The following is a 14,942-nucleotide window of genomic DNA, read 5'->3' on the forward strand; positions in this document are numbered from 1 at the left end:
TGTGAAAGAAATTGGAAATTTTCTTCTTTTTTTTAATCAGTAGGAGAAAATTTCTTGGACATTTTAGCTGCATAGACCTTGCCAAGTTCTTCCTCCCGCGAGTACTACTACGCAATTTATCAATGATAAGTTTTCAGTGTATTATACATAATTACATAGCACTAGCGTCCGTTTCAGCGAAGGAAGTTTATTTGAGTACTGAATTTACTGTTCAGTTTTCTTTTCGTTAAACCGTGTGGCCATTCTGTGTAGCGCTCAGGTCAGTGCTCCATAGATCCTCGTTTCCATCGACTTTTCTTCCCCGCTGCTAACGCTACACGGTCCATGATGATTAAGAGGAGGCACAAAAAAAAAGAGGAGCAGGAGGAAAAATTATCCAGCGCGTCCGACGTTTTTCAGCGAAAATAAAATATATCTCCCAAACAATCTAAGATGATTCGATAATTAATTGAAGATACACTGAGCTCTATCGCAGATTGAAGATACAAATCTCGCAGTTTCTGCAAAATCAAGGACCTAAGATGGGGAACCCAGCAAAACCCCCAAAACTCTATTGTAGAATTATCTCCTGGGAAAAAAATGGGACATACATAGAAACCGAAACATACAGGCACGAGAAATGGGATGCACCTACTAAAAAATTGTCAATTGAATTGCTTAATTAAGAAGACAGAATAACTCATAAAAACCACCACAAAATTTCAAGCTGCCATTTTGGCAAGAAAACTTCACCATTTACGGCTGTTATTTCTGAAACCTCCCCCACCGCTTGGACTTTTGGAGAACTGACCATTCCTCCTATCAGATGAACCGCCTCTTCCCCCTCTTCCCCCAGAGAACCGATTACCACCCCCCCTCCTATCAGAAAAGCCACCACGACCACCACTCCCAAATCTTGCACCTCTTACCTGGTCTCTGTCTTGCAACCGTGGCAATAACTTCACAACATCCAAGCTAACCCCACCAGCACCTTCCTGGCCTGCACCGCCACAAGTGGAGGAAAAATACTTTTTGAGTACAAAAACTAAATCAAGAAATACAAGTATTTCCATTTTTAGGAAGGCAATAGTTGCAATTTCAGTGACCCTCTGCCATTCATAGGTGTCAGAAATTTCATCTTATTAATTGAAAGATGAATCTTTGTCATGAATAATATTGCAAATCACCTCTAATATTACCAAGACCACATTATTTCTATATCAAGGGGTAAAGAATGAAATGTACCCTTGAGAAACAAGTCCAGATCTTCAGCAGCCACATCAAACACGGCCCCTTTTCCATCAGCCGTTAAAGCAAGACCCTTAATTGACTCGACCTTTTCTTCAGGTAAGAACCTTCGCAGCACGCTGTAAGCAAAGCTGCCACAAGAAGACATCAAAAGGATTATTAAGGCAGAGAATGACACACATAAAAAAGCACAAACAATTGCTCAAAAACTCCACTCTATATCATGCCTACATGCAGAACACTAGGATGCAGTTTCTAAGTTTTGGACCATAGTCCAATACCTTTTTTGTTTTTGAGGCAAAGCGAAAGCAAAAGTAACACAGTATTAGCTAAAATTCAAGACTCATCCCATGTTAACATGCATTACAATCGGCATAAGAAACTTTTATCTACAAAGAACAAGTTTCAATCTCCAACTTAAGAATCAAATCACTGCACATTATGTTGGCCAATTTAAAAATGGTACGCTCACAATCCAAAAACAAGTCAGCCAAAACCATCTAGCCCAAAATTGTTATCTGTATAATGTGGGAAAATGCAAAGTGTTTGTTTTCATATTCATTCCGAATTTGCTTTCTGGCAATAAGGGAAACTGAGAGAATAATAATCTCAAGGGGTTTTACATGCCAAGAAAAAACCAAGTCAGTCGAGCACAAGCAGCGGCACTATCAAGATTAAATCTAAAAGGATTCTAGTGCTTACGAGGGCGTGTAGATGGGCCTTCCACACTCCAGTAGTAACGTGACATGGTTTTCCATGGAAGTAAGAATTGAACGACTCTTGATCTCTGAATAACCCTGCCCAACATGTAAAACTGAATTCATCAGCTGCTGCACTATAAGAAATTGACAATATGTACCTAATATAATACAGAGAGAGAGAGAAACCTACAGCAGCCTTGGCAAGAGCTTTTGCAAGAAGTTCTACTGGGGATAAATTAGAGTTGTTCAGTAGCTCCTCTGCAGCAGCCTTAAATGCCGGAATGACGCTGCAATTTTACATTATATGCAAAAGTATAAGCTGGAGTAAAGTACTTTAAAACAAACTTGAATGAGTAGTATATGAACCTGTCAGAGATTTGGGAAATTTTTTCTGCAGCTTCTGCACCAGCTGCTTCAGCAATATCAGCTGGCTGTGGAGCAGATACATGTTCAAACTTCACACCACATTCTCTTTCTATCTTAGAAATGTTTGATCTCCTAGGATCATAAAGCATTACAGCAACACCAGTGTTCCCTGAAAGAAAGAGGCAAGACGATCAATAGGCATTCAACATTTCAAACATCCAAAGTCACTGATATCCAAGGATCCACAACTCACCCGCTCTGCCTGTACGTCCAGAACGATGGATATATGCTTCTACATCTCGTGGGGGCTCACACTGCAAAATTAAACATCACTGCATACAATAAGTAACAAGGTTTTACAATCAAGAAATGCGAGATATTTGGAATAGTAAAGACAAACCTGGATTATCAACTGGACATTGTCAATGTCCAATCCACGTGCTGCCACATTTGTGGCCACTAATGTGGTGAACTTTCCGGATCTGAAGCCACTGAGTGTAACCTGAATGCAAGGTGGTTTTCATCAGTCAAAAGCTGAAGACATCAACCTAAAAATCTAAACTTAGATTCAACCAATAGGAATATACGAGATTGTCCAAACATATGGTACAATATCTTATACTTGACACTAGAAAGTCAGCAGAAAGATAACAGTGAATTTTGTGTGCCAAAATGACTTATAACTCAGCATCATTTCCTATTGGCAAGAGTTGTGGCTCCTTAATTTACTGCTTTTCCTCCACCCAATTACAGTTTAATATAGAAGTATTCCCATAATCGGGAACTGGACTGAGAAATAAGGGGGCCAGAAAAAATAATCAACAGTATTGGAAACCTTTAATTTCATTTAGTTCCCAAAAGCGCACACTTTACCTCTCGCTGGGACTGCTGTATGTCACCATGCAAAGCACGTGCTCCTGGCAATAAGCCAGCAAGTTCAGAAGCTGAATCCTTTGTCTCAGTGAAAATAATAGTTTGACCTCCTCTGAATCAACAAAATCGTATGGTAATACATCAGGATGCACTTCATTAACTTCATGAACAGGCAAAACTTTTAGCAAAAGAATATTGACCAGAAAAAACCTGCTATAGCAATGAATAATGTCAGGAATAAGTTGGGCTCTTGCTGAAGTAGAGCAAGGCAGGACAATATGCCTGACACTTGCACTAGCCTTCATTTTCTCATTGCCAATTAGGTCTACAGTTTTCTTATCAGGTTTCAGGAACTTGGCTGCAATCTGAACATGCAAATCAAATGTCAGCCTTGTAGGAGTGTAGGAGAAGTACAAAGGTAGGTTGCAAAACAGCATCTAGCAACAGAGAGCAGAACTTCTCTAATCCAGAAAAAAAGCTAAAAATGATTTCCCGTTTTAAACTCTGATCTCAGTATGAAGATAGTGATACTGAGCAATAGAAAAGGACATACTTGCTTCACCCAATCAGGTAACGTGGCGCTAAAAAGGAGTGTTTGAACTTCGCTTGCACTTTCAACCTTGCCTTTGGAAGTTCAAAAGCAAAGTGTCATTGACAGTAGTAAAAAACAAAATACCAGCAAACTTAACAACATCCAAGCATCTAAAAGAGAACTATTAAAATAATTTACATACCTAGAATAAACTCAACATCGTCAACAAAACCCATCTTCAGCATTTCATCAGCTTCATCAAGAACACGGAACCTCAATGAGCTCAAGTTGATATTTTCCCTCTCTATGTGATCCTGTAGCGTTCCCAAAGGCAAACAATCACTCGTCAGAACAACTCAAATTTCCGCAAACCTAGAAAAGATGATGTAGCAATAAAGCATGGTACCTTAACACGGCCAGTAGTGCCTACTACTATGTCAACCCCTCTTTTTAGTTGAATCTCTTGCTGTCTGTAAGGGGATTGCCCGTATATACAACAAGATGTCAGACCCAATGCTCCACCATACAGTTCAAAGTCAGTAAACACCTAACAAATGGGAGTAAAAGAGGAGGAAACAAGATAAGGCAACAGAATTTGGTGGAGGTGACCAAAATCCACAAAGGTTTTATAAGGAGAGTTCCCAGGATCATACCTGGCAGGCCAATTCCCTAGTGGGTAAAAGTACAAGAACACTAGGTGCCCTCCCGTATCCAGTCTTTCGTGCTGCTTTTGCAGGTCCATTTGTCAAGGACTCCAGTATAGGCAGCACAAAGGCCAACGTTTTACCCTATATTTAAAAACAAAAATTTCATCAGCCTAAATTAACAAATTTATCCAGAATAATTTCAAGAAAAACGAAGCTAGGAACAGTCCAAGACCCCACTTTTATTTTACCCATGCTATTCGGAAACATTCTCTCCAAGCTCATACAAGATTCTTGTGCAAATATTTATAATTAGTACTCAAAAAGGAATACTGCAGAATTACAAAGGGAATATACCTGACCAGTGCGAGCTCGACCGACCAAATCAGACCCATCCAAAACGGTATCAAAAGTCATGGCCTGAATCGGAAACAAATATTCAATTCCCTTTACTTTCAATGCCTCTCTCAACCTCTCCGATATCCTAAACTTCGTTAAAGCATTCGGATGCTCCTCTTTCACACTCTTCTCCTCATCATCTTCGTCTACCTCCGTTAACTTAGCCTTTTTCTTCATCAAATTCATCGGCTCCCCCAACTCCGAGCTCGTATCACTCCTCTCCTCTTCATTGACATTGTCACCGTCAATCACCGCCGCCTTTCGCTTCTTCTCCTTCTTCTTCTGCTTCTTCAGTTCTTCGGAATCAGAGTCCGAATTACTGATCTTGGTCTTTTTTGACTTCTTCTCTTTCTTAAATTTTTGCTCCATGGAAGAGTCCAATTCAGGGGATTTTTGAGCCTCGGCTTCGGCGTTTTTCGCTTTCTTCTTTTTCCTGTCTTTGGAAATCTCTGATGAACAGTTTCCAGAAACGGCTAATGAAGGCATGACGTTACCTTAAGGCTTAAAGTATGGAAGTCTGTGTATCGGTAGGTGAGTTAGTGCGTGTTTTCTTGTTCTCCTGCTATCGAAGGTGAATTGCACTGGAACTGCAATTGCAGGAGAGCAGAAACACAAAAAAGAGGGAAGAAAACGTTCTAGGGTTTGAGAATTTATAGGCTGCGGCGGTGAGGCATCGGGACCGTTGGATTGTGGCTGTTTTTTCCAGCTTCATTCTACTGCTTAATTGCCGTTAGATCGCAACGCTAATTAGTTGCCAGCAGTGTATTTGTAGTAATTCTCCGGATCAAGAACGAAAATAAGCAGAAATTAAAAAGGGTCAAAGCTTAATACCCGCAGCTGGTACTTGGGCCTTTGCGTAAGAATTTCGATGCCCCATAATTAAAAAAGCCCAAGTTGGCCTGACGTCATAAGCGTTGCAACAGCGCTACACATCATTACTTATTGGGCCATAATCAGATTTGGTCCAATTTGAAGCACATAGGGCAAAAAGAAATAAAAAGGGGTGGTTTGGTAATGTTTATGTTGGTCAAATTCTACTAACAAAATCCTAAAAGCAAGCATTTGTTAGAATTGTTCATGTTTTTATAACATAATAATAGAAACTTTTTAAAAAGAGGGGAAAATTATTGCATTTAATTTTGTTACGAGAATTGCATCTTCTACGGCTTTTGAAAAGCTAAACATGCATATTTATTCCCAAAGTTCTTGAAACTCCCATGCTCTAGGGATGCGTTTGATAAAATTGAAGTTTGAATTTATTAAATTATTGAATTATTAAGTATTAAATTTAATACATTTGAGTGCATATCACATTCAGTAATAAGTGAATAGTTTATCACTTAATTTTAGAAGCAAGTTTTGTCTAGAAAATTTAGTGTCATTTAATTACTTCAGATGTTTAATTTTTCGTTATCAAACAATCTGAATGTCTTAAGGTCTGAATTCATTAAATTTAAATATTGAAATGAATTATGAAACAGGATCTGAATTGGGACTTCTCGACTACAGCCTAGGTTCACTTCATAGAATCATATATGTCATATCGATAATTAATACGAGAAAACGATTTGTCAAAGCACTACTGGATTAATTATGCGAAGTAAAAGCTACACACCTATGGAGTTGAGTCTAAAAGAAAAATTAACTTGCCATGCCAGGCATCCTTGTCGTTCACTTTTTTTTTTTGTCAACACAGGAGTGTCCGGATCAAGGCCCGAAGGCGTCCTTGTCGTTCACGTTCTAGGTATTAATACGTGAAAGTCTACACTCTACATGTGCATTTAAAATTGCCTCCCTCCGCCTCTCCCATAAAGGCATAAACTGTTGTGGTGTCTCGCCCTTGTTCCTCCCGCCCATCGCCTTCCCCTCCGTGAGGTCCACAAGGAAAGGCACCACAATGTTCAGTGAAAGACCCATGGCCTCGTACTATTTTTTTTTTTAGCGAATTTCGGAAACGGGAAACCCAATTTGTTTTAGTAGAACTTCCATGGATTGTAAAGCGTTAGAGTTTGTTTTATGCGCATTCTGCAAAGAACCTGTGCTAAACTTTTTACTTGAACTTCAAGTGTACCTATTCACCTCTTTTATGCATGATATCCCCTTTTTTTGCTACTAAATATATAATGGTGATTGTAATCCAATCGGAGACAAAATTAATTAATTAACATTATACATAACTATTTAATAGTTTAATTAGAAATTAATTATTTAGAATATATATATATATAATATGCCGGGGACGAGGTGGGAATGAGGCTGGGGACTCTGCCCCCATTTGAGGGAGAGAAAAATTCGCCCCACCCACCCTATTCCTTCCCCAGTAGCCCAAGTACCCGTCTCCATTAGCATTTCTACTAAAGGATTATTTAGACAAGATTAATTTTATAGACTTTGTTTCTTTTTTTTTTTTGTCAAGAAGTCAATTGACTTTTACTGACCAAACAAACCTTAATCCCAGAGCATACTCCAAAAGCCGGCTATAGACTTTGTTTCAATTCACTTTAATTTCGTAGGTTTTGTTTCAATTCACAAATTGTCAAATGGGATAGGAGGATCCAAATTTAGAATAACTATTAACAAAGCGTTAGAGCACCTCATGGTCTTACATCATTATATTCTACTCCTAAATTACCTTTAAACTAATTTGAAATAACTTACATAAAACTATTAATTTTCCTCCAATATATATCCACTTTTCTCTCCTTGTTTTTTTTTATTTTTAAATTGTACAAAATATCTTAAATTATATGAGTAACCAACAATCATGATTGTGAGTAATTCATTGAATAATCATTTATCCACACAAATTTAGCTCATTAGATTTTCTACGTGTTCACAATCAAATTTTTTTTTAAAAAAAGTTAGTTTTGATAGAAATTCTAATATGTATAATTTGTTTTCTGCTAGTTACACAAACATCAAGAGGGCCTCACCAAACTAGCTAGTTTAGAATAATTGTCGGCCAAATTCTTTCAAGCAATGTACAACATTAGTAACAAGTTATGAATTACTACAATCAGTGAATTGGTGACAAGGTGTAAAAAGCATATGTGAAATGGAGATGAGATGTAGATGCGCAGCGTTTCGATTTTTTGGATATCATTCATGGCCATCCATCCAAATCTGCGGAATGGAAACTTGGCAGACCTCCTCAATGAAAGTAAACATTCTAAACAAGTGAACAGATGCTTAATCCTTTATTCTAAACAAGCGGTTGAATTAGGACGACAGTCAAAAAGATCTAACTTCCGGATCTTCCATCGTTGTCAACCTTCTTAATTTACTTCCTCGTATGTGAACATAATACGCCCAATCTACATACACAATCACAGCTATTTTCTGGTCTTTACCTCTTTAGATGGCTAAATACAGAGTTAGTTCTTCTTTGCTCATAAAAACAATTGTTGGCGATTTACGAAATTCAGAAGCATGCAGACAAACGTGATTGCACCACATATATAAGACATATTCATACTACTATTTATCTCGCGTCACCATCCCTCAAGAATTTGGCCAACTTTCTGGCTTCTGCCCCCACAAGTCCACAACAAAGGATGATCATCTTTCGCCAACCTAATGGCTGGCTGAAATGCGCATCATCTCCGAGCCAATAATACAATACAATGGAAACCCTATTGACACCCCTCGCCCCCAACAAAAACCAAAACAAAAAAGGCCTTATATTATTGCAATGCACATGTATACATGTTCAACATTCTTCTAATTGCCAGAGAAATGGAGCGTATACATATGTAACACAAATGTATTTTGAGACCCAAAAAGTATACATATATATATATATATATTACAGAAGAAATTAAACCTAATATTTCATGCTCCTTTTAATCTAAAATAATACCCGCGTAATGAGAAATTCAGGTTATCCCCTTAAGTACACTTGTAACCCCCCCCTCCATTCTATATATTTTTAAGATAAGAAAAGCATTGATGGAATTATCACTTGTAAACACCCTCTTTTTGTTTAACCCTCCTCAAAACCCCCTCAACGGCTATATCAAATGCATCTTTAATGCCTTCCAACCCCTCGTTTGGTTTTGCATACACAATTCTTGGTAGATATTCGATTACTTTTTCTCTCATCATTTTTACCTTCTCTTTGCTTATGCTCTCAAGGACCGCTCTAATTGACGTGGTTCCATTCTGCACCTCTCCCCTGTGTATGAACACCGAGTAACTGTCCGGTTGACTGGGTAAAAACCAAGCGTACTGCATGTAAGCCGTTCTCCTCCAGAAGAAAACCGGGATTGAACCGGCCACCATGCAATCAAAAATGGACCGACGAGTGAAACTGTCACCCCTCGGCTGTAAACAAAAGTCCGAGTCCAGAAACGATTCGAGAATTGCTGAAGTCCCGTTAGAGCACTTGGAGCCGGTGCAATCCACGACTCGGCAAGCGTCCGAGTTGTTGTAGCACTGACTCAGTAACAGTCCTCTAAAGTCGTTCCTGTAAAACCCGCGTGTGCCTCCCGCGAAGCAGTATAGAGTCTTCCGCTGATGCTGGCGTACAAAATCCTGCCAGCCCATGACGTCAGAGGCTGTGCTGGGGTGGAATCCGGTGGGATATGGCACACCGACATCGAAATAGTCCCACGGGTTGCGCTCTATCAACAAGCGCGTGATGTTTCTCATTCCAGGCATGTAAATACAGCTGGATCCCCAGACGCGGCCTTCGATTCGGCGGAAATCCCATGTGATCCGGCCCATTGTAATAAAATGATCCCAGCCGTGGGATCTGTTCCAGTAAGGCTGATTATTCACCCAATCCAGCATCATCTCGCAGTACCGATCGCGGTCCTCGAATGTATGATTATACCATAGGTACTTTCCCACTGCTAGTCCCGCGTAAAAAGGTATGTAGAACGCAGTAGCAGATTCGGGCTCCAAACTTCTGCAACGATAATTCATCATTCGGTTGTGGTGAAGGATCTCCAAAGCAAATTGGTCAGTCCAGTGCCATGCATGCCTGAGATTTTCGGGGACAAGTTTTGAAATCCCATTTGCGACTTTTCCGAAGCCGTGATTCGAAAACAAGTCGCAGCCTGAGTTCCAGGGGCTCAGCTCATGGCAATTTTTTAGCAATTCATGGTTAAAAAATGATGGGAGGTCATAAACGTAGACTTTACCATATGGGCAGAGGACGTTCAAGTTCAGGGCCGTTTGGTTAGAGCCATCAACATCAAGGGTGGCGGAGTGACCAGGTGTGACGGTAGTGGAAGGAGGGAAGAGGATTTTTGAGGGGTGGGAAGTGGGGAAGAAAGGGAGAGAGCGAGCGGAGAGGAGGAGGAATATGTGGAGGAGGAGAATGGCGAGGGGGAGGCATGTACCAGGATGGTGAAATGAGAGGTAAGGCTGAAATAAGTTGGAGTAGTTCTTTCGGTTTGATGATAATTCGGGGTTTTTGGGTTTTGAAGGAGGTTTAGAAGGAGGGGTTGTCATAGATATAGGAAGCATGAGAACAAGGAGGAGAAGCGTATTCCGATACCTAGAAAGCAGGAAAAAAAAGCGTGGTAACGGCGAACTTTGGCCGGGAAATCTCGTGGTGGCGGTTGATAGGAAAAAAGAGAGGTGGGAGAATTAGATAGAGGAGAGAAGAGACGGGACTTCAGTTTTGTAAAGCGACGAAGGCTCAAGGCTGGGGTTGAGCAGACAAGTGAGAACTGAGAACAGTGGAATGCGAAATCAACTCTCGTCTACTCACTGCAGTGTAAAACACTAAATATAAGTCAAGCAAGACTAAGAGCAGTAGCAGTACATAATTTTCCGTTATATTTCCCAAAGCCGAAAGCTTGCAAGATAAAGCTTTGGCTATTTCTAAAACAGTAGAAACCATTCACACCTACAACTTCTTTGCAATGTGCTGTTGTTGTTTAAAGGAAAGTTAAGGGGAAGAAAAAAAAGACAGGTTGTTCAATAGAGAATACAGAACAGAGTTGCATTTTGTGTCAAGTTTCGTATTCAGAATTCAATTATTCTCACTCTATGAGCTAGCGGGGAAAAGGAGAAAAAAGACAGAGAAAAACGAAAGCGACATGCATTATTGCCATGTGTTGCAAAATTGCCACGTTAATGCGTGAAGTGAAAGGAATATGCATGGATGGAACAGCTGCTGTTTAATCATTAATGGGGTGTAGTCCCGGGACGATTAAGGACGAAGAATCAATCATATATCCTTCTGATTTTGAGGTCCCGGCACGATTAAGGACTGAGGACAGGACAGGACAGGTCACGGGACAGGAGCAGCAACAAGATGTGCCGGCCGGAAGTCTTGCGATGCGAAACTTTGGAACATGCATTGCATCCCTTCAGTTGTGGTATCAATGTCATGGGACATCTACACAAGGGCCGTCCACAGAACTGGACATGGGCCATCTGAGCGGGCCCAAAGCCGATATTCACAAAAATTTTCAATCTCTGGAATTACTCTTTTCTAATCACGACTTCATATATGGGAGTAACAAAATAGTAGTACTGTAGTAGTGTATAATTTCACAATTCAAGTCATGAACAAAATTTATACATCTTAGACCAATACAGCTTATTACTGCTATTGTTTTTAGTAGGGAAATGATGGAATTTAATTACATTTTAAATATTTTGTTTAAATTACTTTCCTATCCCCCGTTTAAGCAGCCTTTTGAAATTAAATTGGCAACAAAAGATGAGTTCTTTTGCTTAGTTTTGGCTGAGATAATAAAATGCTTCTAAGTTGTAACAATTCCAAGACTTCTCATTATATTAATCTTTCGATCAAGCCACCCCTGCGTTTCCCATGAATCAGCACATCCCACCCACTCGTGGGCTGCGGGTCTCTGTTTCTCCTTGTTAATTTTCTTTTCCGTCAATATTTGTTGTCTCCTTCACAGAACAAATTGGGCAGGAAAAGGGAAAAAAAACTCAAAATAAGAGGAATCATCGTGTTGCTTAAACTCGATCATCTCTGTCTCAGCATCTGTTACTTTTCTTCCTTTGAAATTTTCATCGGACGTATATTCAAGTAGGACTCTGCTTGTCGCCTGTATCCGTCCATTGCGCAAAACGAGATAGCATCAAATTATCTCCGATGTCTTCTTGGGACTTTTCAGTTCAACTCTGGATCTACTACCGTCTGTAAAGAGATACACTTGGCCAGCCAAATTAATTCATTTTATGCCAGTCCAGCCCACCCTGTCCTCGTCAATTTTCAATTCAAATAAAACGAAGAAATATTGGATTCCACAAAGAACCAATTGCTGGTTTAGATGCTGTTTTGTCATCCTCGAGGGGTGAAACGGGAACTACATCCAGAACAAACAAGAACGGTAAAAGTAGCCTCCACGTGGTTGGTTCAGTGATGATCACGATCCTTTGGAACACAAAGGTCTCGGAATTGAAACTGTCTCCTGGGACATCCGGTGATTCGCCCGGATAAACGTTGTGTTGGTCGCAGCGTTGCCCTCCTATTTGGTGTGCCGACTCGGATTCAAAGTACTCAGGTCGAACATGTTCTGGGTTACCAAAATATATATATATATATATATTGCACTAGTCTTTTCCTTGTAGCAATATGCAATCGTCAGATGGAATAAGAAACAACACTCGCTGTATGCCAAAAACAACAGTGAGATAAATGGAATTGAAGCATTATGCGGCGATGCAATCAGCACAGGTATGCTGTGCAGCTCACAACATTCATCCTGTCCCCAGTGTTGATCTCCTAATATGTACTTGCTTCGGATGTCTAGGACTTCTAAAATTATACCCTTTCCGCACCAGCTTTCGGAGACATGAAAGTTTCTATCAGTTTGGTATCCAATAAAGCAATTAACTCAAAAGACCAGAGCAGGGCATAAGCTCACTTTCAACCAACCCCATAAATAGAAAAAGTAAAGATTGATCATGGATGGAGAATAGATACTCGTTAAAACTACATAGGTCTTGAACAAAGCAAGTTCTGATCGAACTAGTTAAAATCAGAAGGAATTTCCACTACAGGAATTATTACAACTCCAGATAAAGATCATATTACATTAAGAGCATACAAAGATTTCCCCAACAGAACACGATATACTGTGCTGCACCAAGTTTGGAATATTCGAGAATGTATAGTGCTATATCATTACCATTCACTGCTTCTTCACTAGCAGAGGCCCAACATTGTCTCCGGTAGCCTTATTGTGCTTCACATGGCTTCCATCGCATAAAGGGAAAGTCCCAGACCGCCAACACTTGCTCCAACAAGTCAACCAATCCGTCACCGCTCAAAAGAATTTTGACTGTGTCATCAAAAACCCCTGGCTATGGCCTGAATTCGCACTTAACATAATTAAATGTTAGGCATTCACGATAAAATTGACTTCTATAAATATTTTAGGCTTAATACCTAGAGGGTAGTGTCTGAATACAAAGGCCTGTTAAGTTCATATTCTACTTTGAGCAAAGAATTAATCTACAAGGCTTCCAGACAGATTAATTCCCAAAAAACGGAAAAAGAAAACATGTTTCCCATCTATGATCCAACAAGGTAATCAGAAAAGTTGGAAGTGATTTAAGTACTCAAGAGATAGTAAATGAAAAACCTGCAGTAAGCAGTGAGAGGCTTATTCAGTTCGGTGATAACAACAGAGTCCACCACTTTGTCTTCGGTCTTCCTGATACCCGGGTTTACGGCTTCAGCCCTCACCACCACCGTTCTCCTCGGCTTCTCTGAAGCAGAAAATGGAGGCCTGCCGTATGAGAATCCAGCAGGAGCTACACTTGCACTAGCCATGGACGCCATAGATACGCCAGAGTTTTTCTTCTTTCTTTCTTTTTTTTTTTTTTTTGTGGTCCTTGTGGAGTTCTGAAACTTGAGGAAGAATCGCTAAGTAAAAGCTTTGATTGTGTTGAGACCTGAGGCTGTTGGTGGGCGGCTGTCCACGTAAAATGAGTTGTGAGGGAAGATTGAGGGATGGGGATGAACCTGTGGCGGCCACGCGCCCCTTCTCATCGTTGTCTTGTCGGTGGTTTGACTTAAGGGTTTGTTTGAATTGTAGGTTATTTGAGATATTTTTATTTAATATTTTTTGTAATGTGATATATGTGAAATAAAAAAATAATTAAAAAAATAAAAAAAATATATTAAAAATTATAATGACGAAATAAATAAATATATTTGATTCCATTCCCTCGCGAAAAATCTTCCGCCATTCGATGGATAGGAGTAGAAGGCAAACACGTCTTTTCTTAGCCCAGACAGGCCACTTTAGTTTCAATTTTCCTGAAAAATAAACAATAATAATAATTTCCCTTTACCTTTAGGCAATCATCATGGAGAATTTTCTTGTCATCTTTAACTGTTTAGTTGCAGGGACTTTTTCCCACCTTTGTGGTTGTTCATCGCACAAAATCCCTGACAATATTTGATGTGTGCCATAAGTAACTGAATAGAGTAATTTTTGAAATAATTACTAATATAACATAATTTGTGATCCAATGTATGAAAGATAAAAAATTACGATTAAAAGATGACTAATAAAACATATTTATAATATAAATAAAATAGCATTTGGAAAATTTTGAGTATCCAAACACTGGCAATTGTGACCGCAACTTGAGCTTAAAATATTTGAATTTAATTTTTTTTTTGTCAACAAAATGTTATATAAACTCGTGCAATGATCTTCATTGGGGACCATAACTAATGACACTGCTAAGCGCAAGTGCATTGGCTCAAATCTTTCTTTTTGATTGAGAAGTTTCATACACCATTTGTCATTTTCCTCTTTAGGGCTTGTGGGGATGAATGGGAGTGTAAATTAACCAAACTATTTGACTCGAATTCATAGATAGCTTGATCAAATGATCGAATTTAAGCTGAGTTCAAGTTACTTTATAAAGATAATTGAGTCGAGTTCGAATAAAAAAAAACTCGAGTATTTATCAAGCATTATCAAGTAGTGTGTTTATAATATAATTTTAAAATTTTTATTACAAGATTATGAAATTTACTAAAAATTAGAGTTTGAAAATTTGATTGATCTCGATTTGGTTGGATTCGAGTAAGGTAAAATAAGTTCAAATTCAAGATTAAACTTATTTTCGAAGAAGTCAACAAGGTCGAGCTGTGCATTACTCGATTTCAACTACACTCAGCTAGCAAACCTGTGAATGAGAATGTTGTATTGTGTAAATGTTATATATATATTTTTTGGGTTTTGCTTC

At 39.2% G+C, this 14,942-nt stretch overlaps 2 protein-coding genes and 1 long non-coding RNA gene across 3 annotated transcripts; all 3 read right to left on the minus strand.

The window, feature by feature from the left end:
* Positions 1–412: 412 nt before the first annotated feature.
* LOC113730135 (DEAD-box ATP-dependent RNA helicase 7) lies at positions 413–5,481 on the minus strand. The gene is made up of 14 exons (XM_027254627.2): positions 4,701–5,481; positions 4,353–4,487; positions 4,106–4,246; positions 3,902–4,013; positions 3,721–3,791; positions 3,378–3,532; positions 3,168–3,279; positions 2,695–2,796; positions 2,548–2,608; positions 2,295–2,463; positions 2,119–2,215; positions 1,930–2,024; positions 1,225–1,358; positions 413–979 (listed from the first exon to the last, which is right to left on the minus strand). The coding sequence occupies exons 1-14, from the start codon at positions 5,226–5,228 to the stop codon at positions 729–731; spliced, it is 2,163 nt and encodes a 720-aa protein (XP_027110428.1). The 5' UTR covers positions 5,229–5,481; the 3' UTR covers positions 413–728.
* A 3,027-nt stretch (positions 5,482–8,508) lies between these two features.
* Positions 8,509–10,358, minus strand: LOC113730136 (xyloglucan galactosyltransferase XLT2). Its single transcript, XM_027254628.2, has one exon. The coding sequence runs from the start codon at positions 10,212–10,214 to the stop codon at positions 8,700–8,702; it is 1,515 nt and encodes a 504-aa protein (XP_027110429.1). The 5' UTR covers positions 10,215–10,358; the 3' UTR covers positions 8,509–8,699.
* A 2,281-nt stretch (positions 10,359–12,639) lies between these two features.
* On the minus strand, positions 12,640–13,751 carry LOC113730137 (uncharacterized). The gene is made up of 2 exons (XR_003458279.2): positions 13,319–13,751; positions 12,640–13,044 (listed from the first exon to the last, which is right to left on the minus strand). It is a non-coding gene; the product is annotated as an uncharacterized lncRNA (long non-coding RNA).
* Positions 13,752–14,942: the final 1,191 nt, after the last annotated feature.

This window comes from Coffea arabica, chromosome 2e (genome assembly GCF_036785885.1).
Source record: "Coffea arabica cultivar ET-39 chromosome 2e, Coffea Arabica ET-39 HiFi, whole genome shotgun sequence".
Classification (NCBI taxonomy): domain Eukaryota; kingdom Viridiplantae; phylum Streptophyta; class Magnoliopsida; order Gentianales; family Rubiaceae; genus Coffea; species Coffea arabica.

Bases quoted from the DNA above. Each gene is read 5' to 3' on its own strand.
- LOC113730135 (XM_027254627.2), bottom strand. From the start codon at position 5,228: ATGCCTTCATTAGCCGTTTCTGGAAACTGTTCATCAGAGATTTCCAAA. The intron at 3,533-3,720 runs GTATGTCCTTTT...TTGCATGTTCAG, and splicing joins TACCTGATTGGGTGAAGCAA to ATTGCAGCCAAGTTCCTGAA. The intron at 2,609-2,694 runs GTTTGTCTTTAC...TTAATTTTGCAG, and splicing joins ATGTCCAGTTGATAATCCAG to TGTGAGCCCCCACGAGATGT.
- LOC113730136 (XM_027254628.2), bottom strand. From the start codon at position 10,214: ATGCTTCCTATATCTATGACAACCCCTCCTTCTAAACCTCCTTCAAAA.